Source organism: Tachyglossus aculeatus, unplaced genomic scaffold (genome assembly GCF_015852505.1).
Source record: "Tachyglossus aculeatus isolate mTacAcu1 unplaced genomic scaffold, mTacAcu1.pri scaffold_164_arrow_ctg1, whole genome shotgun sequence".
Taxonomy (NCBI): Eukaryota; Metazoa; Chordata; class Mammalia; order Monotremata; family Tachyglossidae; genus Tachyglossus; species Tachyglossus aculeatus.
In genome coordinates, this window is record NW_024044887.1 from 253,342 (window position 1) to 279,192 (window position 25,851).

Sequence of the window (25,851 nt, forward strand, 5' to 3'; positions counted from 1 at the left end):
CTCCACAGACCGCCCTGATCATTCCTCTGACTTAACTAGTCTTCACTCCAGAATGGTTTCACCTCAGCATTGTCTGGGTGTTCTAGTGGAAAGAGCACTGGCCTGGAAGTCCGAGGACCTGGATTCTAGTCCTGGCTCTGCCACTGTCTCTAGTGTGACATTGGAAAACTCAGTAATAATTCCTGTACCTCTGTTTCCTTATCTTTATAATGGGGATGAAATACCCACTCTCTCCTTCTTAGACTGAGAGCCTATGTAGGGTAAGGACTATGTTTGTACCCAGCAAACCATGACTAATACAGTGCTTGGTATATGGTAAGTGCTTTACAGATATCACAATCATTATTATCATTATGAAGCTTGAAATCTTGACCGGTGGCCACAAACGCTCCATGGTGGGGTTCGGGAAAAACAGAGACAACACTTTTTACGCACTGCATGCCTTGCTACAGTGAGAGACCTCTTTGTTTCACTTCTCCTTTCTTCTTCCCTCTCCGCATTTACACCGCCTCCCTCTGACTTCCCCCTGTTCTTTATTTTCCCCTCAAACGAAGAGGGAGCAGTTGTTCTGAAGCACAAATGGAGGGTTTGGTTAAAAATGGAGAGAGAATTCTGAAGACATGAGATGGAGTGGGAAAATCTGGAATAGATCTCTTTCTGTTTGTTGTTGTTAGAGTGTTAACTCCTGGTGGGCAGATGACATATCTCTCCTTTCTGTTTACCTTTTCAAATGCTTCATACTGTGCATTGCAGCTACTGGGACCTCAATAAATACCATTCCAAATCAATCAATGATATTTATTAAGTGCTTACTGTGTGAGGAGCACTGTACCAAGTGCTTGGGAGAGTACGGTATAATAGCATCGGTAGACACAATCCGTTGCCTCAGATAGCTCACAATCTTAGTTTATTGAATCAAATTAAGAAGCTCCAACTGCTCTTACCCAGAAGAGAATTGAGCAATCATTCTGTGGTACTTATTGACTCCTTACTGTGTGCTGAGCACTTACCACTCATTTGGGAGGGTACAATAAAATATAGTTGGTAAACATGATCTCTGCGGTCCGACTCACAGAACTCATGGCAGTTTATTCATTACTGGTGGTAGGATTGAGCTCCTTGAGGTTAGGGGTCGTGTTTCTGAATTCAGAACACAGAGAAGCAGCGTGGCTCAGTGGAAAGAGCACGGGCTTTGGAGTCAGAGGTCATGGGTTCAAATCCCGACTCTGCCACTTCTCAGCTGTGTGGCTTTGGGCAAGTCACTTAACTTCTCTGGGCCTCAGTTACCTCATCTGTAAAATGGGGATTAAGACTGTGAGCCCTGCATGGGACAACCTGATCACCTTGTAAACTCCCCAGCGTTTTGAACACTGCTTGGCACATAATAAGTGCTTAATAAATGCTATTATTATTATCATTATTATTATTGTTATTATTATTGTCCTATCTGGACATTGATAAACCCAACTATTCTCTCACTGCGATCGACCCTGCAATTTACCATCTCTCGGTGCTGAATTTTCTAGCATGAGGATATCCTCACTGGCATAAATCAGCCACTATCCTCCCCATGGCCCTACTGAGAATTTCCTGTTCCAGTGTGGTTTTCCAACTCCAGTCTGTCTGTCCAGGTGTGAAAAGGACAACTGAGTCATTTCTCTATTGCGTGACTGTGGTTGTCCTGTATTTATCTGTTTCTTGTTACTCTATGCTACCCTTGGCTTCCTCAGGTTCAGGCTCCATGACAAAGAGGGGAGCCTTGGGCTGTTTCCTGCAGAGACAACACAAATATCCGCCTACCCCAGGTGCCAAGGAGTCCAGGACTGAGAACCTCTGCTGCCGTGGGGCACCCCCAGCTTGCCACAGCAGTTTGTTCCCTGTTCCCTCCTTTTCCCCTTTCCAAACCGCAGTCTGAGCTGAGCTCCTGTGACCTGCACCACACACGGAGAACCATGCTGTCTGCTGCTATCATGGGATGAATGAAGGGAGCAAGTCAGGGTGTCATGGAAAGGAAAGGGAGAAGAGGAAAGGAGGGCTTAGTCAGGGAAGGCCTCTTGGAGGAGATGTGCCTTCAATAAGGCTTTGAAGGTGGAGAGAGTAATTTTCTGTCTGATATGAGGAGGAAGGGCATTCCAGGCCAGAGGTAGGACAAGGTCAAGAAGTTGGTGGTGAGATAGATGAGGTCAAGGTACAGTGAGAAGTTTAGCATTAACGGAGTACCGTGTGTGGGCTGGGTTGTAGTAGGAGAGTAGCAGAGTCAGGTAGGAGGGGGCTAGGTGATTGAATGATTTAACACCTATGGTGAGGAGGTTTTGTTTGATGCCATGGTGGATAGGCGACCACTGGAGTTTCTTGAGGAGTGGGGAAACATGGACTAAACATTGTTGTAGAAAACAGATCTGGGCAGCAGAGTAAAGTATGAACTGGAGTGGGGAGACACAGGAGGCTGGGAGGTCAGCAAGGAGGCTGATATAGTAATCAAGGCAGGGTAGGATAAGTGATTGGATTAATGTGGTAGCAGTTTGGATGGAGAGGAAAGGGCAGATTGTAGCGATGTCGTGAAGGTGGAATCGACAGGATTTAGTGATGGATTGGAATATTTGGGTTGATTGAGAAAGAGGAGTTAAGGATAATGCCAAGGTTAACTTGTCAGTGAAGAGGGGTTCGAAATACAGGCACAGTGATCTGGAGGGGATCTGTGCCTGGAAAATGTTTGTGTAGGAGGATGTCCTCTTCAATCAATCAGTCAATCCATCTACCAGTCTTACTATCTGACCATTTACTGTGGACAGAACACCGTACTAAGCACTGAAAGAGTACAATAGAGTTAACAGATATGATCCCTGACTCCAAGGGGCTTTCAGCCCGGTAGGGAACAGTCATGGTCCCTCCCTTCCATGCATTTGCCAGGCTTGTGTCCACTGGGTTGGCTTCAAGGTGCTGAAGTATCACGTCATCATGGTCCATCTGAGACTGAGGAGAAGGCAGAACCAATTCCTCCCTGGTTGTGCCCTGGGAATAGCCCCATCTCTGAAACCAGATGGTCTGCCCCACTGGCACGTGCCTGCACTCTGGAGACCCTTTGGGACTTGTGCAGCTCCCACTTCTGGGACTTTGTGGTGGATGAGGCTGTGCCAGTCACAGAACAGTCCAGCCCCAGGAGAAAATCTATGGTGCTTAAAATCAAAATGATTTTCCAGTTTGCCAACCTCCACAAGAGGTGATGGATGGCCTGCAGACCCACAGGATGAGGAGAGCAGCAGGGGCAAGTAAGCACGAACCCATCCCACGTCAGTGAGTTCCTCCTGAGATGTGTGGGGTTGATAAAGCACTCACTCCAAACACGATGCTAAATGCTGAGCTAAACACAAGTTATCAATAAGATGTGGGGAGAGACCCCCCCCCCCCTCTGGTCCTCCATAGGGGAAATGAGGGCTTGAGAGGGAAAGGCCTCTTGGAAGAGATGTGATTCGTATAAGGCTTTGAAGATAGGGAGAGTGAGAGTCTACCAGATATGAACTGGAAAAGAATCCCAGGCTAGAGACAGGATGTAGGCAAGTGGTCAGAGGTGAGGTAGACAAGATGAAGGCACAATGAGTAGGTTGGCAGTAGAGTAGTGATGTGTGTGGCCTGGGTTGTAGGGGGTAATCAGCCAGGTAAGGTATGAAGGGCCCGGCCAATGGAGAATTTAAAAGCTGAGAGCAAGGCATCTCTATTCGATGTGGAAGTGGATGGGCAACCGCTGGAGATTTTTGAGGACTGGAGAGACCAATCAATCGATTAATCTAGCAATCCTATTTATTAAACACTTACTGTGTTCCAAGGACTATACTAATCATTTGGGAGAGTACAATGCACCGATAAACAGACACATCCCCAGCCCATATCGAGCTTACAGTCAGGAGTGGAAGAAGACACTAATATAAATAAATAAATTACAGAAATATATGTAAGTGCTGTGGGGCTGATGACGGGGTGAAGAAAGGGTACAAATCCAAGTGTAAGGATGATGCCGAGGGAGTGGGAGAAGAGGAAATGAAGGCTTAGTTAAGGAAGACCTCTTAGAGGAGATGTGCTTGGGTACGGACCATCTCTATATGTTGCCAACTTGTACTTCCCAAGCACTTGGTACAGTGCTCTGCACACAGTAAGCACTCAATAAATGCAATTGAATGACTGAATGAATGAATAAGACTTTGACAGTGGGGAGAATGAACTGTCAGATATGAAGAGTAAGAGCACTCCAGGTCAGACGCATGATGTGGGTGAGAGGTTGGCAGTGGAGTAAATGAGTCTGAGGTGCAGTGAGTAGGTTGAAGTTAGAGGAGTGAAATGTGCAGACTGGATTGTAGTAGGAAATCCGGCAGGTAAGGTAGGAGGGCAGCAAGGCCATTGAGCGCTGGAAAGCCGACGGTAAAAGTTTCTGTTTGATGCGGAGGTTCATGGGAAACCACTGGAGGTTCCCGAGGAGTGGGGAGATGCGGATTGAACATTTTTCTAGAAAAGTGATCCAGTCAGCAGAGTGAAGTATGGACTGTAATGGGGAAAGCCAGGAGGCAGCAAGGTCAGCCAGGAGGCTGCTGCAGTCATCGAGTCAGACTACAATAAGTGCTTGAATCAACATAGCAGCAATTTGGATGGAGAGTTAAGGATGGGTTTCAGTGGTGTTGTGAAGGTAAAAGCAACAGGGTTTGTTGACATATTGAATAGGTGGGTTAAATGAGAGAGATGTCGATGATAATGGCAAGAATACACACTTGTGACACAAGGAGGATAGTGGTGTTGTCTTCAGTGATCCTAAAGACAGGGGGAGGACAGAGTCTGGGGTCGAAGATGAGGAGTTCTGTTTTGAGCTTGTTCACTTTGAGGTGACAACAGGAAATCCAAATAGAAATGTCTTGAAGGCAAGAGTCAATACGAGACTGCTGAGAAGGAGAGAGTCAGGGCTGGAGAGGTAAATTAGGAAATCATCCATGTAGAGGAGGCATTTGAAGACATGGGAGCAAATGAATTGTGCAAGGGAGTGGGTGTATCTGTAGAATCAAAAGGGGTTCTGAACCAACCCTTGAGGGACTCCCACATTTAGAGGGTGGGAGGCAGAGGAGCCTCTGAAAGAGATCACAAATGGGTGGAAAACTAGGAGAGGACAGTGTCAGAGAAGCCGAGGCTGGGTAATTCGTTCATTCATTCAATTGTATTTATTGAGCGCTTACTGTGTGCAGAGCACTGTACTAAACGCTTGGGAAGTACAGGTCGGCAACATATAGAGACGGTCCCTCCCCAATAACGGGCTCACAGTGTAGAAGGGGGAGATAGACAACAAAACAAAACATGTAGACAGGTATCAAAATCGTCAGAACAGATAGAATTAAAGCTATATGCACACCATTAACAAAATAAATAGAATAGTAAATATGTACAAGTAAAATAAATAGAGTAGTAAATCTCTACAAATATATATACAAGTGCTGTGGGGAGGCAAAGCAGGTAGGGTGGGGGGGATGGGGAGGAGGAGAGGAAAAAGGGGGCTCAATCTGGGAAGGCCTCCTGTAGGAGATGAGCTCTCAGTAGGACTTTGAAGGGGGAAAGAGAGCTAGTTTTGTGGATGTGTGGAGGGAGGGCATTCCAGGCTGGGGGAAGGACGTGAGCCCACTGTTGGGTAGGGACCATCTCTATATGTTGCCAACTTGTACTTCCCAAGAGCTTAGTACAGTGCTCTGCACACAGTAAGCACTGAATAAATATGATTGAATGAAAGGACGTGGGCCGGGGGTCGACGGCGGGACAGGCAAGAACGAGGTACAGTGAGGAGGTTAGGGGCCATGGAGCAGTAGGGTGCGGGCTGGGCTGGAGAAGGAGAGAAGGGAGGTGCGGTAGGAGGGGGCGAGGTGATGGAGAGCCTTGAAGCCGAGAGTGAGGAGTTTTTGTTTGATTCGTGGGTTGACAGGCAGCAACTGGAGATTTTTGAGGAGGGGGGTAACACGCCCAGAGCGTTTCTGCACAAAGATGATCCGGGCAGCAGAGTGAAGACTGAAGTGGGGATAGACCGGGGGATGGGAGATCAAAGAGGAGGCTGATGCAATAATCCGGTAGGGATAGGATGAGAGATTGAACCAGCAAGGTAGCAGCTTGGATGGAGAGGAAAGGGTGGATCTTGGCGATGTTATGGGAGACGGGGATTCCTCGGCAGCTACGGGGCAGACAGCCCGAGAGCTCTCCCCACCTGAACTACCAGGGTCGGGCACCCGGCTGATGCCCCTCTTCTGGATGACCTGAGGAGCCCGGCCAGGTGCCTCACTGCTTCCCTTAGGCCCCACCGGAATATACCTGCTGTTGCTGTTGCTGCTGCTGCTGCTGCTGCTGCTGCTGCTGCTGTTCCTTCTCCTTAATGGCTTCCTCTTCTTTGCCCGACTGTTTCTCCTCCATTGCCAGCTACTCAAAGAACTGGGGAATGGCAAGTGTTTATTATGTTGCCACAAGAAGGGGGTGGTTGACAGTGTTGAGGGCAACTGAGACATCAAGGATGATGAGGATGGAGGCCGTTGGATTGGGCAAAAGGCAAAACTGGTGACCTTAGAGAAGGCAGTTTCAGTGGAGCCAAAGGGGCAGAAACCAGACTGGAGTGAATCAAGGACAGAATTGGAGGAGAAGAAGCTGACAACTTGCTCAAGGAGTTTGGAAAAGAATGGTAGGAGGAAGATAGGACAATAGCTGGTGGTAGTTGTGAGGACAAAGAGTGCTTTTTAGGGGATACGTGAGCATGTTTACAAGCAACGTAGAAGAAGCCACTGGCCAGTGTATGGTATCAGATGGGGTCAGAAACACTGGTGGAGGGGGTAGATTTTGAGAGTAGGTTTACTCTTTACCATGATCCCTGTCAATGAAGGGCAGTGGATGACCTCGTGGGAGGGTGCAGTGAATACCTGCTGACTCACTGGCATGGAAATATATCTGGGTTCTACCTGCAATCATATCTCAATCAATTGTATTTATTAAGTGCTTTTTGGTGCAGAGCACTGTACTAAGCACTGGGAAGAGCACAATAGAAGAAGCTGGTAGACATGACCCCTTCCCTTAAGGGGTATATAGATGAGTAAGAGAGACAAGCATTAAAATAAGTTACAGATAGGAGATGCAGCACAATATAAGGCTTTGGACACAGTACTGTGCGACTGGGAGTGGCGTAAATATCAAAGTTCTTAAAGGATACAGACCCTAATGCTTAGATCAATCAATAAAGAAATGGTATTAATGAGCACTGACTAGGTGCAGAGCACTGTACTAAGTGCTTGGAAAATTGCAGTGCATATGACCACTGTGCTCAAGGAGCTCTGCCACTTGTCAGCTTTGTGGTTTTAGGCAAGTCATTTAACTTCTCTGTGCCTCAGTTACCTCATCTGTAAAAGAGGGGACTAAAACTTTGAACCCCCCGCGGAACAACCTGATTGCCTTGCATCTATCCCAGTGCTTAGAACAGGGCTTGGCACATAGTAATTGCTTAACAACTACCATTTTAAAAAAAGTAGCTAAAATACTAGTTGGGGAGACAGGCATTCAAGTAAATTAAAAGTAGTGGAAGTCGCAGCCAATAAAGATATGGGCATAAGTGCTGTGTGTCTGTGGATGGAGTGAGAAAAAACATTCTCAAACGGTACTGATTCAAGTGTATAGATGAAATAGAAGGGAAGGCCAATAGAGTGGGGAAATGAGTATAATCAGAGGAGGCTACTTGGAGGAGATGTGATTTAGTAAGGTTTTTGAAGATGGTGTGAGTATGAGTATCACTGCAGTAGCTGCATGACCTAGTGGAAAGACTACGAGGCTGGGAGTCAGAGGACCTTGGTTTTAACATGACTCTGTCACTTGCCTGCTGGGTGATCTTTAAGAGATCTTTCAGAGAAGCAGCGTGGCTCAGCGAGAAGAGCACGGGCTTGGGAGTCAGAGGTCATGGGTTCTAATCCTCTTCTCAACTGTGTGACTTTGGGCAAGTCACGTAACGTCTCTGTGCCTCAGTTACCTCATCTGTAAAATGGGGATTAAAAGTGTGAGCCCCACGTGGGACAACCTGACTACCTTGTACATCCCCAGCGCTTCGAACACATAGCTAGCTTGTCACATAGTAAGCGCTTAACAAATGCCATCATCATCATCTTTGAAAGTCATTTAACCTCTCTGGGCCTCAGTTTCCTCACCTGTAAAATGGGAATTAAGAACTGTTCTCCCTCCTACTTAGATTGTGAGGTGATGTTTATCTTGTATCTACCCCAGCACTTAAAACTGTGTTTGACACATAGTACGTGCTTAACAGATACCCTAATTATTATTTTTTGCTGTTGTATCTGGGCCAAAATGCACTCCTGCCTCCTGTCACCCCATCAGGTGATAAATGTTCTAGTGATTGGCTATAGCTCTTCTCCAGAAAACCCCCAACACTAATAGTAGACTCAGAAGATGCTCAGTTTGGGATGTTGACTTTGCACCATTCTTCCCTCTCACAGGCAGTTCATGACACCTCCCAGACCATGTCTAACATGACGACGGTGACAGAATTCCTCCTGCTGGGACTCTCTGACATCCGGGAGTTGCAGCTGATCCACGCTGCACTGTTCCTTCTGGTCTATCTGGCAGCCCTGATGGGGAATCTCCTCATCATTGTCGTCACGACCGTTGACCGGCACTTCCACACCCCCATGTACTTCTTCCTCAAGAACCTGTCCGTCGTTGACCTCGGCTACATCTCCGTCACAGTCCCCAAATCCATCCTCAATTCCCTCACGAATGTCAACTCCATCTCTCTGCTGGGCTGCGCTGCCCAGGTATTCCTCGTATTTTTATTCGCGGGATCAGAGATGGCCCTGCTCACGGTGATGTCCCACGACCGCTATGTCGCCATCTGCCGCCCCCTGCACTATGAGATCACCATGCCCCACGGGGCCTGTGTACGCATGTTGGCTGCCTCTTGGTTCAGCAGCTGTTTGAATGCCATCATGTACACAGCCAGCACCTTCTCTCTATCCTTCTGTGGCCCCAACACTGTTCACCAGTTCTTCTGCGATGGTCCCCAGTTGCTAAGACTTGCATGTTCCTCTGACCACGCCATGGAAGATGTGAGTTTAGCCATCAGCACGTGCTTAGCTTAATTCCGCTTCATGCTCATTGTGGGCTCCTACATCCGCATCTTCTCAGCAGTGCTGAGGATGCCGTCGGCGGAGGGCCGCTCCAAAGCCTTCTCCACCTGTCTGCCCCACCTGGTCGTCGTCACTCTGTTTGTCACATCTGCCTTCTCTGCCTACCTAAAGCCAATATCAGACTCTCCCCTCTGCAGTGGACCTGCTGGCATCTGTGTTTTATGCCTTGGTGCCCCCGACCCTTAATCCCCTCATCTACAGCCTGAGGAACCGGGAGATGAAGGCAGCGATGGGAAGGCTGCTGTGGCCAAAACATTTCTCAAAGGAGAAACTATCTGTCGGATCAAAGTTCCTTCTCCACGGACTGCCCTGACCATGGCTCTGACTTAACCAGTCTTCACTCCAGAATGATTTCACCACAGCATTGCCTGGGTGTTCTAGTGGAAAGAGCACTGGCCTGGGAGTCCGAGGACCTGGATTCTAGTCCTGGGTCTGCCACTGTCCATAGTGTGACATTGGAAAACTCAGTAAAGATTTCTGTAATCTATATTATGGGGATGAAATATCCACTCTCTCCTACTTAGCCTGAGAGCCTATGTGGGGTAAGGACTGTGTTTGTACCCAGCAAACCATGTCTAATACAGTGTTTGGCATATGGTAAGTGCTTTACAGATATCACAACCATTATTATCATTATGAAGTTCGAAATCTTGACCGGTGGCCACGAACGCTCCAGGGAGGGGTCCAGGAAAAACACAGACAACAATATTTATTCACTCCATGCCTTGTTACAGTTAGAGACCTCTTTCTTTCACTTCTCCTTTCTTCTTCCCTGTCCTCATTTACACTGCCTCCCTCCAACTTCCCCCTTTTCTTTATTTTCCCCTCAAACGAAGAGTGAGCAGTCGTTCTAAAGCACAGATGGAGGGTTTGGTTAAAAACGGGGAGAGAATTCTCAGGACATGAGATGGAGTGGGAAAATCTGGAATAGATCTCTTTCTGTTTGTTGTTGTTAGGGTGTTAACTCCTGGTGGGCAGATGACATATCTCTCCTTTCTCTTTACCTTTCCAAATGCTTCATACTGTGCGTTGCAGCTACTGGGACCTCAATAAATGCCATTCCAAATCAATCAATGATATTTATTAAGTGCTTACTGTGTGAGGAGCACTCTACCAGGTGCTGGGAGAGTACGGTATAATAGCATCGGTAGACATAATCCCTTGCCTCGGATAGCTCACAATCTTAGTGGAATGAGTCAAATTAAGAAGCTCCAACTGCTCTTACCTAGAAGAGAATTAAGCAATCATTCTGTGATATTTATTGACTCCTTACTTTGTGCTGAGCACTTACTACTCACTTGGGAGGGTACAATAAAATATAGTTGGTAAACATGATCTCTGCGGTCTGACTCACAGACCTCATGGCAATTTATTAATTACTGGTGGTAGGATTGAGCTCCTTGAGGTTAGGGGTCATGTATATAAACTCAGAACACATTGTCCTATCTGGACATTGGTAAACCCAACTATTCTCTCACTGCGATCGACCCTGCAATTAACCATCTCTCTGTGCTGAATTTTCTAGCATGAGGATATCCTCACTGGCACAAATCAGCCACTATCCTCCCCATGGCCCTACTGAGAATTTCCTGTTAAAGTGTGGTTTTCCAACTCCAATCTGTCTGTCCAAGTGTGAAAAGGACAACTGAGTCATTTCTCTATTGACTGCTGGTTGTCCTGTATTTATCTGTTTCTTGTTACTCTATGCTACCCTTGGCTTCCTCAGGTTCAGGCTCTGTGAAAAAGAGGGGAGCCTTGGGCTGTTTCCTGTGGAGACTAAACAAGTGTCCGCCCACCCCAGGTGCCAGGGAGTCCAGCGCTGAGAGCCTCCGCTGCCATGGGGCATCCCCAGCTTGCCACAACAGTTTGTTCCCCATTCTCTCCTCTTCCCCGTTCCAAACCACAGTCTGAGCTGAGTTCCTGTGCCTTGCAGCACACACAGAGAACCATGCTGTCTGCCACTATCAAGGGATGAATGAAGGGAGCAAGTCAGGGTGTCGTAGAAGGGAAAGGGAGCAGAGGAAAGGGGGGCTTAGTCAGGGAAGGCCTCTTGGAGGAGATGTGCCTTCAATAAGGATTTGAAGGTGGAGAGAGTAATTTTCTGTCCGATAAGAGGAGGAAGGGCATTCCAGGTCAGAGGTAGGACAAGGCCAAGAAGTTGGTGGTGAGATAGATGAGGTCAAGGTACAGTGAGAAGTTTAGCATTAAAGGATTTCCATGTGTGGGCTGGGTTGTAGTAGGAGAGTAGCAGAGTCAGGTAGGAGGGGGCTAGGTGATTGAATGATTTAACAGCTATGGTGAGGAGGTTTTGTTTGATGCCATGGTGGATAGGCGACCATTGGAGTTTCTTGAGGAGTGGGGAAACATGGACTAAGCATTGCTGTAGAAAACAGATCTGGGCAGCAGAGTAAAGTACGGACTGGAGTGGGGAGACACAGGAGGCTGGGAGGTCAGCAAGGAGGCTGATATAGTAATCAAGGCAGGGTAGGATAAGTGATTGGATTAATGTGGTAGCAGTTTGGTTGGAGAGGAAAGGGCAGATTGTAGCGATGTTGTGAAGGTGGAATCAACAGGATTTAGTGATGGATTGGAATATTTGGGTTGATTGAGAAAAAGGAGTTAAGGATAACGCCAAGGTTTCCTTGTCAGTGAAGAGGGGTTCGAAATACAGGCACAGTGATCTAGAGGGGATCTGCGCCTGGAAAATGTTTGTGTAGGAGGATGTCCTCTTCAATCAATCAGTCAATCCATCTACCAGTCTTACTAACTGACCATTTACTGTGGAAAGAACACCATACTAAGCACTGAAAGAGTACAATAGAGTTAACAGATATGATCCCTAACCCCAAGGGGCTTTCAGTCTGGTAGGGAACAGTCATGGTCCCTCCCTTCCATGCATTTGCCAGGCTTGTGTCCACTGGGTTGGCTTCAAGGTGCTGAAGTATCACGTCATCATGGTCCATCTGAGACTGAGGAGAAGGCAGAACCAATTCCTCCCTGGTTGTGCCCTGGGAACAGCCCCATCTCTGAAACCAGGTGGCCTGCCCCACTGGCACGTGCCTGCACTCTGGAGACCCTTTGGGACTTGTGCAGCTCCCACTTCTGGGACTTTGCGGGGGACGAAGTTGTGCCAGTCACAGAACAGTCCAGCCCCAGGAGAAAATCTATGGTGCTTAAAATCAAAATGATTTTCCAGTTAGTCAACCTCCACAAGAGGCAATCGATGGCCTGCAGACCCACAGGATGAGGAGAGCAGCAGGGGCAAGTAAGCACGAACCCATCCCAGGTCAGTGAGTTCCTCCTGAAATGGGTGGGGTTGATAAAGCACTCACTCCAAACACGATGCTAAATGCTGAGCTAAGCACAAGTTATCAATAAGGTGTGGGGAGAGAGAGAACCCCCACCCCGATCCTCAGTAAGGGAAATGAGAGCTTGAGAGGGGAAGGCCTCTTGGAAGAGGTGAGATTCTTATAGGGCTTTGAAGATAGGGAGAGTGAGAGTCTGCCACATATTAACAGGGATAGAGTCCCATGTTAGAGGCAGGATGTCAGCCAATGGTCAGAGGTGAGGTAGACAAGACTGGGGTACAGTGAGTAGGTTGGCATTAGAGTAGTGAAGCCTGTGACCTGTGTTGTAGTGTGTAATCAGCCAGGTAAGATATGAAGGGCCAGGCCGATTGGGAATTGAAAAGCTGAGGGCAAGGCATTTCTATTCGATGTGGAGGTGGATGGGCAACCGCTGGAGATTTTTGAGGACTGGAGAGCCCAATCAATCAATTAATCAATCATATTTATTAAACACTCACTGTGTGCAATGGACTGAACTAATCATTTGGTAGAGTACAATACACCAATAAACAGACACATCCCCAGCTCACAACAAGCTTCACATCTGGAGTAGGAGATGGCTGTTAATATAAATAAATAAATTACAGATATGCACCTAAGTGCTGTTGGGCTGATGGAGTGGTGTCTGTCAGATATGTAGAGTAACGGCCCTCCAGGTCATATGCATGATGTGGGTGAGAGGTTGGCAGTGAGGGAAATGAGACTGAGGTGCGGTGAGTACATTGACGTTAGAGGAGTGAAATGTGCGGGCCGGGTTGTAGTCTGAAATCAGGCAGGTAAGGTAGGAGGGGGCAAGGCAATTGAGCGCTGGAAAGCCGATGGTAAAAGTTTCTGTTTGATACAGAGGTTCGTGGGAAACCACTGGAGGTTCCAGAGGAGTGGGGAGATGTGGACTGAACATTTTTCTAGAAAAATGATCCAGTCAGCAGAGTGAAGTATGATCTGGACTGGGGAAAGACAGGAGGCAGCAAGGTCAGCCAGGAGGCTGCTGCAGTCTTCGAATCAGACTATGATAAGTGCTTGGATCAACATAGCAGCAATTTGGATGGAGAGTTTAGGATGGGTTTCAGTGATGTTGTGAAGGTAAAAGCAACAGGGTTTGGTGACATATTGAATATGTGGGTTAAATGAGAGAGATGTCGATGATAATGGCAAGAATACACACTTGTGACACAAGGAGGATAGTGGTGTTGTCTTCAGTAATCCTAAAGACAGGGGGAGGACAGAGTCTGGGGCTGAAGATGAGGAGTTCTGTTTTGAGCTTGTTCACTTTGAGGTGACAACAGGAAATCCCAATAGAAATGTCTTGAAGGCAAGAGTAAATATGAGACTGCTGAGAAGGAGAGAGTCTGGGCTGGAGAGGTAAATTAGGGAATCATCCATGTAGAGGAGATATTTCGAGTCATGGGAGCAAATGAATTGTGCAAGGGAGTGGGTGTATCTGTAGAATCAAAGGGGTTCTGAACCGATCCTTGAGGGACTCCCACATTTAGAGGGTGGGAGGCAGAGGAGCCTGTGAAAGAGATCACAAATGGGTGGAAAACTAGGAGAGGACAGTGTCAGAGAAGCCGAGGCTGGGTAATTTATTCATTCATTCAATCATATTCATTGAGTGCTTACTGTTTGCAGAGCACTGTCCCAAGCACTTGGGAAGTACAAGTCAGCAACAAATAGAGATGGTCCCTCCCCAACAACGGGCTCACAGTGTAGAAGGGGGAGACAGACAACAAAACAAAACATGTAGACTGGTGTCAAAATTGTCAGAACAGATAGAATTAAAGCTATATGGACACCATTAACAAAATAAATAGAATGGTAAATATGTACAAGTAAAATAAATAGAGTAGTAAATCTCTACAAATATATATACAAGTGCTGTGGGGAGGCTAAGCAGGTAGGGCAGGGGGGATGGGGAGGAGGAGAGGAAAAAGGGGGCTCAGTCTGGGAAGGCCTCCTGAAGGAGATGAGCTCTCAGCAGGACTTTGAAGGGGGAAAGAGAGCTAGTTTTGTGGATGTGTGGAGGGAGGGCATTCCAGGCCGGGGGAAGGACGTGAGCCCGCTGTTGGGTAGGGACCATCTCTTTATGTTGCCAACTTGTACTTCCCAAGAGCTTAGTACAGTGCTCTGCACACAGTAAGCACTGAATTAATATGATTGAATGAAAGGATGTGGGCCGGGGTTCGACGGCGGGACAGGTGAGAACGAGGTACAGTGAGGAGGTTAGGAGCTGTGGAGCGGTAGGGTGCGGGCTGGGCTGGAGAAGGAGAGAAAAGAGGTGAGGTAGGAGGGGGCGAGGTGATGGAGATCCTTGAAGCCGAGAGTGAGGAGTTTTTGCTTGATTCGTGGGTTGACGGGCAGCGACTGGGGATTTTTGAGGAGGGGGGTGACATGCCCTGAGCATTTCTGCACAAAGATGATCCGGGCAGCAGAGTGAAGACTGAAGTGGGGAGAGACAGGAGGATGGGAGATCAAAGAGGAGGCTGATGCAATAATCCAGTCGGGATAGGATGAGAGATTGAACCAGCAAGGTAGCGGCTTGGATGGAGAGGAAAGGGTGGATCTTGGCGATGTTATGGGGGACGGGGATTCCTCGGCAGCTACGGAGCAAACGGTCTGAGAGCCCTACCCACCTGAACTGCCAGGGTCGGGCACCCGGCTGATGCCCCTCTTCTGGATGACCTGAGGAGCCTGGCCAGGTGCCTCACTGCTTCCCTTAGGCCCCACCGGAATATACCTGCTGTTGCTGTTGTTGGGGCTGCTGCTGCTGCTGCTGCTGCTGCTGCTGCTGCTGCTGCTGTTCCTTCACTTTGATGGCTTTCTCTTCCTAGACCGACTGCTTCTCCTCGACTGCCAGCTCCTCAAAGAACTGGGGAATGGCAAGTGTTTAGAATGTTGCCACAAGAAGGGGGTGGTAGACAATGTTGAGGGCAACTGAGACATCAAGGATGATGAGGATGGAGGCCGTTGGATTGGGCAAAAGGCAAAACTGGTGATCTTGGAGAAGGCAGCTTCAGCGGAGCCAAAGGGGCAAAAACCAGATTGGAGTGAATCAAGGACAGAATTGGAGGAGAAGAAGCAGACAACCTGCTCAAGGAGTTTGGAAAAGAATGGTAGGAGGAAGATAGGACAATAGCTGGTGGTAGCTGTGAGGACAAAGAGTGCTTTTTAGGGGATATGTGAGCACGTTTACAAGCAATGTAGAAGAAGCCACTGGCCAGTGTATGGTATCAAATGGGGTCAGAAACACTGGTGGAGGGGGTAGATTTTGAGAGAAGGTTTATTCTTTACCACGATCCCTGTCAATGAAGGGCAGTGGATGACCTCGTGGGAGGGTGCAGTGAATACCTGCTGACTCACTGGCATGGAAATATATCTGGGTTCTACCTGCAATCATATCTCAATCGATTGCATTTATTAAGTGCTTTTTGGTGCAGAGCATTGTATTAAGCACTGGGAAGAGCACAATACAACAAGCTGGTAGACATGACCCCTTCCCTTAAGGGGTATATAGATGAGTAAGAGAGACAAGCATTAAAATAAGTTACAGATAGGAGATGCAGCACAGTATAAGGCTTTGGACAAAGTGCTGTGCGACTGGGAGTGGGGTAAATATCAATGTTCTTAAAGGATACATACCCTAATGCTTAGATCAATCAATAAAGAAATGGTATCAATGAGCACTGACTAGGTGCAGAGCACTGTACTAAGTACTTGGAAAATTACAGCACATATGACCACTGTGCTCAAGGAGCTCTGCCACTTGTCAGGTTTATGGTATTAGACAAGTCATTTAACTTCTCTGTGCCTCAGTTACCTCATCTGTAAAAGAGGGGACTAAAACTTTGAACCCCCCGTGGAACAACCTGATTGCCTTGCATCTATCCCAGTGTTTAGAACAGGACTTGGCACATCGCAATCGCTTAACAACTACCATTTTTTAAAAAGTAGCTAAAATACTAGTTGGGGAGACAGGCATTCAAGTAAATTAAAAGTAGTGGAAGTCACAGCAAATAAAGATATGGGTATAAGTGCTGTGTGTCTGTGGATGGAGTGAGAAAAAACGTTCTCAAACGGTACTGATTCAAGTGTATAGATGAAATAGAAGGGAAGGCCAATAGAGTGGGGAAATGAGAGTATAATCAGAGGAGGCTACTTGGAGGAGATGTGATTTAGTAAGGTTTTTGAAGATGGTGTGAGTAAGAGTATCACTGCAGTAGAGGCATGACCTAGTGGAAAGACTACGAGGCTGGGAGTCAGAGGACCTTGGTTTTAACATGACTCTGTCATTTGCCTGCTGGGTGATCTTTAAGAGATCTTTCAGAGAAGCAGCGTGGCTCAGTGAGAAGAGAACAGGCTTGGGAGTCAGAGGTCACTGGTTCTAATCCACTTGTCAACAGTGTGACTTTGGGCAAGTCACGTAACGTTTCTATGCCTCAGTTACCTCATCTGTAAAATGGCTATTAAAAGTGTGATCCCCACGTGGGACCACCTGACTACCTTGTAGGCCCGCAGTCCTTCGAACACATAGCTAGCTTGTCACATAGTAAGCGCTTAACAAATGCCATCATCATCATCTTTTAAAGTCATTTAACCTCTCTGGGCCTCAGTTTCCTCACCTGTAAAATGGGGATTAAAAGCTGTTCTCCCTCCTACTTAGATTGTGAGGTGCTGTTTATCTTTTATCTACCCCAGCACTTAAAACTGTGCTTAACAGATAGCCTAATTATCATTTTTTGCTGTTGTATCTGGGCCAAAATGCACTCCTGCCTCCTGTCACCCCATCAGATGATAAATGTTCTTCTGATTGGTTATAGCTCTTCTCCAGAAAACCTCCAACACTAATAGTAGACTCAGAAGATGCTCAGTTTAGGATGTTGACTTTGCTCCATTCTTCACTCTCACAGGCAGTTCATGACACTCCCAGACCATGTCTAACATCACGGCAGTAACAGAATTCCTCCTCCTGGGACTCTCCGACATCCGGGAGTTGCAGCTGATCCACGCTGCACTGTTCCTTCTGATCTATCTGGCAGCCCTGATGGGGAATCTCCTCATCATTGCCGTCACAACTGTTGACCGGCACTTCCACACCCCCATGTACTTCTTCCTCAAGAACCTGTCCGTCGTTGACCTCGGCTACATCTCTGTCACAGTCCCCAAATCCATCCTCAATTCCCTCACGAATGTCAACTCCATCTCTCTGCTGGGCTGCGCTGCTCAGGTATTCCTCGTATTTTTATTCGCGGGATCAGAGATGGCCCTGCTCACAGTGATGTCCCACGACCGCTATGCTGCCATCTGCCGCCCCCTGCACTATGAGATCATCATGGCCCATGGGGCCTGTGTACGCATGTTGGCTGCCTCTTGGTTCAGCAGCTGTTTGAGTGCCATCATGTACACAGCCAGCACCTTCTCTCTATTCTTCTGTGGCCCCAAAACTGTCCACCAGTTCTTCTGCGATGGTCCCCAGTTGCTAAGACTTGCTTGTTCCTCTGACCATGTTATGGAAGATGTGAGTTTAGCCATCAGCACATGCTTAGCTTTCTTCTGCTTCGTGCTCATCGTGGGCTCCTATGTCCGCATCTTCTCAGCAGTGCTGAGGATGCCATCAGGCGGAGGGCCGCTCCAAAGCCTTCTCCACCTGTCTGCCCCACCTGGTCGTCGTCACTCTGTTCCTCATTTCTGGCATGTCTGCCTATCTTAAGCCAATATCAGACTCTCCCTCTGCAGTGGACCTGCTGGCGTCTGTGTTCTATGCCGTGGTGCCCCCGACCCTTAATCCCCTCATCTACAGCCTGAGGAACCGGGACATGAAGGCAGCGATGGGAAGGCTGCTGTGGCCAAAACATTTCTCAAAGGAGAAACTATCTATCGAATAAAAGGACCTTCTCCACGGACTGCCCTGACCTTGGCTCTGACCTAACCAGTCTTCACTCCAGAATGGTTTCACCACAGCACTGTCTAGGTGTTCTAGTGGAAAGAGCAGTGGCCTGGGAGTCTGAGGACCTGGATGCTAGTCCTGGCTCTGCCACTGTCCGTAGTGTGACATTGGAAAACTCAGTAAAGACTTCTCTACCTCTGTTTCCTTATCTTTATAATGGGGATGAAATATCCACTCTCTCCTACTTAGCCTAAGAGCCTATGTGGGGTAAGGACTGTGTTTGTACTCAGCAAACCATGTCTAATACAGTGTTTGGCATATGGTAAGTGCTTTTACAGATATCATGACCATTATTATCATTATGAAGTTTGAAATCTTGACCGGTGGCCATGAATGCTCCATGGAGGGGTCCAGAAAAAACACAGACAACAATTTTTGTGCACTCCATGCCTTGCTACAGTGAGAGACCTCTTTGTTTCCCATCTCCTTTCTTCTTCCCTGTCCTCATTTACACTGCCTCCCTCCAACTTCCCCCTTTTCTTTATTTTCCCCTCAAACGAAGAGTGAGCAGTCGTTCTAAAGCACAGATGGAGGGTTTGGTTAAAAACGGGGAGAGAATTCTCAGGACATGAGATGGAGTGGGAAAATCTGGAATAGATCTCTTTCTGTTTGTTGTTGTTAGGGTGTTAACTCCTGGTGGGCAGATGACATATCTCTCCTTTCTCTTTACCTTTCCAAATGCTTCATACTGTGCATTGCAGCTACTGGGACCTCAATAAATGCCATTCCAAATCAATCAATGATATTTATTAAGTGCTTACTGTGTGAGGAACACTCTACCAGGTGCTGGGAGAGTATGGTATAATAGCATCGGTAGACACAATCCCTTGCCTCGGATAGCTCACAATCTTAGTGGAATAAGTCAAATTAAGAAGCTCCAACTGCTCTTACCTAGAAGAGAATTAAGCAATCATTCTGTGGTATTTATTGACTCCTTACTGTGTGCTGAGCAATTACTACTCATTTGGGAGGGTACAATAAAATATAGTTGGTAAACATGATCTCTGTGGTCTGACTCACCGAACTCATGGCAGTTTATTAATTACTGGTGGTAGGATTGAGCTCCTTGAGGTTAGGGGTCATGTATATAAACTCAGAACACATTGTCCTATCTGGACATTGATAAACCCAACTATTCTCTCATTGCGATCGACCCTGCAATTAACCATCTCTCTGTGCTGAATTTTCTAGCATGAAGATATCCTCACTGGCACAAAACAGCCACTATCCTCCCCATGGCCCTACAGAGAATTTCTTGTTAAAGTGTGGTTTTCCAACTCCAGTCTGTCTGTCCAGGTGTGAAGAGGACAACTGAGTCCTTTCTCTATTGCCTGACTGTTGTTGTCCCGTATTTATCTGTTTCTTGTTACTTTATGCTACCCTTGGCTTCCTCAGGTTCAGGCTCTGTGAAAAAGAGGTGAGCCTTGGGCTGTTTCCTGCGGAGAAAATACAAGTGTCCGCCCACCCCAAGTTCCAAGGAGTCCAGCACCGAGAGCCTCCGCTGCCATCGGGCATCCCCAGCTTGCCACAGCAGTTTGTTCCCTGTTCCCTCCTTTTCCCCTTTCTAAACCACAGTCTGAGCTGAGCTCTTGTGACCTGCAGCACACACGGAGAACCATGCTGTCTGCTGCTATCAAGGGATGAATGAAGGGAGCAAGTCAGTGTCTCGTAGAAGGGAAAGGGAGAAGAGGAAAGGAGGGCTTAGTCAGAGAAGGCCTCTTGGAAGAGATGTGCCTTCAATAAGGCTTTGAAGGTGGGGAGAGTAATTTTCTGTCTGGTATGAGGAGGAAGGGCATTCCAGGCCAGAGGTAGGACAAGGTCAAGAAGTTGGTGGTGAGATAGATGAGGTCAAGGTACAGTGAGAGGTTTAGCATTAAAGGAGTGCCGTGTGTGGGCTGGGTTGTAGTAGGAGAATAGCAGAGTCAGGTAGGAGGGGGCTAGATGATTAAGTGCTTTAAAACCTCTGGTGAGGAGTTTTTGTTTGATGCAGAGGTGGATGTGACCATTGAAGTTTCTTGAGGAGTGGGGAAACGTGGACTAGGGTGACAGGAATAAGAAAGATGGCATTTAGTCATTCAGTCATATTTATTGAGCGCTTACTGTGTGCAGAGCACTGTACTAAGCGCTTGGGGGGATACAAGGTCATCAGGAAGGAGCCCCCTCCTTCCTCTCCCCCTCCTTCCCTTCCCCACAGCACCTGTATATATGTTCTTCCTCCCTTCAAGGCCCTACTGAGAGCTCACCTCTTCCAGGAGGCCTTCCCAGACTGAGCCCCTTCCTTCCTCTCCCCCTCGTCCCCCTCTCCATCTTACCTCCTTCCCTTCCCCACAGCACCTGTATATATGTATATAAGTCTGTACATATTTATTACTCTATTTATTTACTTATTTTACTTGTACATATCTATTCTATTTATTTTATTTTGTTAGTATGTTTGGTTTTGTTCTCTGTCTCCCCCTTCTAGACTGTAAGCCCACTGTTGGGTAGGGACCGTCTCTATATGTTGCCAACTTGTACTTCCCAAGCGCTTAGTACAGTGCTCTGCATACAGTAAGCACTCAATAAATATGATTGATTGATTCATTGATTAAGAGTTTGGCACATAGAAATTGCATAATGAATACCACAGCAAAAATGTTCAAGGACCAAGACTAAGTCCAGGCAACCCAGAATATTTCACCAGAAACTAGCAGAGTGGAAAAATTACCATTCCCATCTCAAATACCAAACTCCTATTGCTTATTAATAGAGGTCCTATAAAGGGCCTTCATTTAGATTGACTTTCAGCTTGTGAACAACTAGGTACTGAATGTCAATTACTGAATAGTGTGAACCACTCTTTTCCTGTTTGTGTGCTTTGTTTCTTATATCTAAGAGTGCCACCTAGAAATCATTCTTTCTGAATTTCAGTCTATTGACATAGGATCGTTTTTACAATTCAGCCGTGTCTTCCAAAGTGTTAATGACCCTGGCAAATCTCAGGTCATCCACAAATTGACTAGTAACATTCTTGGTTCCTTTGCCCAGCACAGGGAGAAGGATATTATCTAGATTTTTTTTCTCAAACCTTGAAGTCCAATATGTCACAGAGACATGATCTATTCCACACTCCGTCACCTAGCAACAGAGAGAAAATGCAGAGAATTGAGGAGATTGAAGGGAAAGGGAGACTAAGCTATTGCAGCATCACTTCAGCTCAGAAAGATGGGAACCTCTTGATGCAATGACTGGCTAAGGTTCTTTCCATTGATGAACTGTACTTTCTAGGTGCTTAGATCAGTGCTCTGCACACTGTAAGCGCTCAGTAAATACGATTGAATGAATGAATCGAGTTCAGATCCAACCACTTACCTCCATGGAGTTTATGGAAGGGGACAGTAGTAAACCAGCTCAGGGGAGCTCCAGTGAGACAGCGTTTCAGAGCAGGGCTTTGCGGCTCCGGTTGAGGGAAGCAACTGAAAATCCTGAGACACCCTTGAAGTGATCTGGAATTATCCAACTATTGCTCTGAACCTAAGACTAAGGAGGAAAAGCCAAGCTGTGTGGACATTTTTATTAATACCACTAGTTTTGGAGAGAGTCATGACTTGTTAACTTTTCAGGTCTAATTAACGTTAGTGTCTAGAGGGAAATATCTGGGGGACTCGGGAGAATCCTGAACTATTAGTCCCTCCGGAGATGACACCTTCTATTTCCCTCATCTCTGGAAAGACACCAGACCACTGTTGCTGCTTTCTGTCTTGCTGCAGTGGCAAACCCTAAAGAGCCTTGGGAAAAACCTCTAGAGCATCAGACTGAGCCAAGGTAGTTCACTGAATCAACGCCATAAAGCATAAGTCCAAGGCTGCGAGGATGTGAAATAGGATTGTTTAGAGTTTATATAGAATTGTCTTTCAAATTTGAAGAGTACACCACTAATGGAGAAATCTATCAATGAGTGCATGTTTGATTTAAAAGGCCAATGAAAGACCCAGAGTTCTGGCTCCACTGTGCAAACAAAAAGTCTGTCATCTGTTTTTGCACATAGTAAGCACTTAACAAATGCTATTATCATTATTATTATTATTATTGTCTTGCTTGCTTAAGGTTTGCAAGGTATGGCAATGTTTTCTCTTACACCAAGTGTTCTCTAATTCCATAGGAAACAGTTGCACATGACGAGCTTCTCCTTTCATGATAATGTAGCACTATTTTGGTCTATCCCCAGAGATTTGTGAAATAGGAATTTTAAATGACATTTTGTTATATTAGAAGGACAAATAAAGATTCTCCAGGACAGAGGGAAACACTGGGCCATAACTTATCAAAACAAAAGCTGGGAGCATTTGTGACCAAGGCCCTTACCCAGAAATATAGTCAAAATTTGTCATTTAATAACATGTAAATAGTTTACATAATCCTAAATGATTTATGTAAAATATCCATCATCCATAGCAGTCCAAAATCCAACTCACATTAAGCAATATCTGCTACCTGAAAGACTTAGGCATCCATTAGATATGAAAAAAATCACTTACCTGCCCTATCAGAGAGGGCTCTTGGAAAGAGAAAGTGTCTGAGATTCAGGAGACATGGTTCCAGAGCCAATTCTGACAATGACTGGCTATGTGACACTGGACGATTCAGTGAAGCTCTCTGAGCCCAGTTTCCTCATCAGCAAAACGGGGATAAGATAGCAACTCACCTTCACTCTTAGATTCTGAGCCCTATGTGTGACAGGGCTATAACTGATCAGATTATCTTGAGCCTCCCTCAGTGGTTGTCAGCTGGTAAGTGTTTAATGAATATTATTGTAGCCTCTAAGAAGACAGAGATTGGCAGGGAGAGAAGACACTCATTCCCTTCATGAAATAATACTGGCATTTATTAAACACATAGTCTGGCCTACAGAATCCCACATCAGACTCACTATCCCTCATTCCCCGGGATCCAAGGATCCAAATATGGGCAATCCAAAGTTTCCTACTTGGGAGATTTCAAGTACAAAATTTATATGGTCCCTCTCTTTTGTTATCATATTTTATTTGAGGATTTGTATTGTGACCTGGATCATTGTCATTTGTAGTATCTTTTTCATATGTGTGTGTGTGTGTGTGTGTATTGTTGTTGTTGTTGTTGTTTTAATCTGCAATACAGTCCACTAGAAAGACCATAGAACTGGGAGTTAAGACATTGAGGTTATAATCCCAATTCTGCCACTTGCTTGCTGTGTGACCTGGGACAGGTCACCTAATCTCTGTGCTTCAGTTTCCTCACCTCAAAAACTGGGCTTCAATATCTGTTCTCCCTCCTCCATGAGGGAAAAGGACTGTGTGAGTTCTACTTATATTGTGTCTACCCTAGGGCTTAATGTACATCTTGGCACATAGTAAGCCCTTAACAAATTTCAGAATTATTGTTATGATCTGAGTACAGTGCCCGGCACATAGTACAGGCTTAACCAACCCCATATTTAGTATTACTGTTGTCTTTCCACTCCCTTTCACTCAATAATATTTCCTAAAAGCAGAGCATTGCCCAAAAGGCTTAATAATTCATTCATTCATTAAATCGTATTTATTGAGCACTTACTTTGTTCAGAGCACTGTACTAAGCACTTGAAAAGTACAATTCGGCAACTGGTAGAGATAATCCCTACCCAACACCGAACTCACAGTCTAGAAGGGGGTGACAGACAACAAAACAAGTACAGAGGCGTCAATACCATCAAAACAGATAAATTGAGTATAGATATACACACATCATTAATAAAATAAATAGAATAATAAATATGTACAAATATACACATGTGCTGTGGGGAGGGGAAGGGGGTAGGGCAGAGGGAGGGAGTAGAGACAACGGGGAGGGGAGGAGGAGCAGAGGGAAAGGAGGGGCTCAGTCTGGGAAGGCTTCCTGGAGGAGTTGAGCTCTCAGTAGGGCTTTGAAAAGGGGAAGAGAGCTAGTTTGGCAGTCCTTGAACGAGTTGTCTACACGCGCTGCCTAGAATTCCTCAACAACAACTCTCTCCTCGACCCCCTCCAGTCTGGCTTCCGTCCCCTTCATTCCACGGAAACTGCGCTCTCAAAGGTCACCAATGACCTCCTGCTTGCCAAATCCAACGGCTCATACTCGGTCCTAATCCTCCTCGACCTCTCAGCTGCCTTTGACACTGTGGACCACCCCCTTCTCCTCAACACGTTATCTGACCTTGGCTTCACAGACTCCGTCCTCTCCTGGTTCTCCTCTTATCTCTCCGGTCGTTCTTTCTCAGTCTCTTTTGCAGGTTCCTCCTCCCCCTCCCATCCTCTTACTGTGGGGGTTCCCCAAGGTTCAGTGCTTGGTCCCCTTCTGTTCTCAATCTACACTCACTCCCTTGGTGACCTCATTCGCTCCCACGGCTTCAACTATCATCTCTATGCTGATGACACCCAGATCTACATCTCTGCCCCTGCTCTCTCCCCCTCCCTCCAGGCTCGCATCTCCTCCTGCCTTCAGGACATCTCCATCTGGATGTCCGCCCGCCACCTAAAGCTCAACATGTCGAAGACTGAGCTCCTTGTCTTCCCTCCCAAACCTTGTCCTCTCCCTGACTTTCCCATCTCCGTTGACGGCACTACCATCCTTCCCGTCTCACAAGCCCACAACCTTGGTGTCATCCTCGACTCCGCTCTCTCATTCACCCCTCACATCCAAGCCGTCACCAAAACCTGCCGGTCTCAGCTCCGCAACATTGCCAAGATCCGCCCTTTCCTCTCCATCCAAACCGCTACCCTGCTCATTCAAGCTCTCATCCTATCCCATCTGGACTACTGCACTAGCCTTCTCTCTGATCTCCCATCCTCGTGTCTCTCTCCACTTCAATCCATACTTCATGCTGCTGCCCGGATCATCTTTGTCCAGAAACGCTCTGGACATATCACTCCCCTCCTCAAAAACCTCCAATGGCTACCGATCAATCTGCGCATCAGACAGAAACTCCTCACCCTGGGCTTCAAGGCTGTCCATCACCTCGCCCCCTCCTACCTCACCTCCCTTCTCTCCTTCTACTGCCCAGCCCGCACCCTCCGCTCCTCCACTGCTAATCTCCTCACTGTACCTCGCTCTCGCCTGTCCCGCCATCGACCCCCGGCCCATGTCATCCCCCGGGCCTGGAATGCCCTCCCTCTGCCCCTCCGCCAAGCTAGCTCTCTTCCTCCCTTCAAGGCCCTGCTGAGAGCTCACCTCCTCCAGGAGGCCTTCCCAGACTGAGCCCCTTCTTTTCTCTCCCCCTCGTCCCCCTCTCCATCCCCTCGTCTTACCTCCTTCCCTTCCCCACAGCACCTGTATATATGGATATATGGTTGTACATATTTATTACTCTATTTATTTATTTATTTATTTTGCTTGTACATTTCTA

The 25,851-nt window shown here is 46.9% G+C and overlaps 1 protein-coding gene across 1 annotated transcript; it reads left to right on the forward strand.

The window, feature by feature from the left end:
• The first annotated feature begins 17,462 nt into the window (after positions 1-17,462).
• LOC119923255 (olfactory receptor 14A16-like) lies at positions 17,463-18,414 on the forward strand. The gene is given in 2 exon segments (XM_038742721.1): positions 17,463-18,146; positions 18,148-18,414. Coding segments are annotated over 2 exon segments (951 nt in total).
• Positions 18,415-25,851: the final 7,437 nt, after the last annotated feature.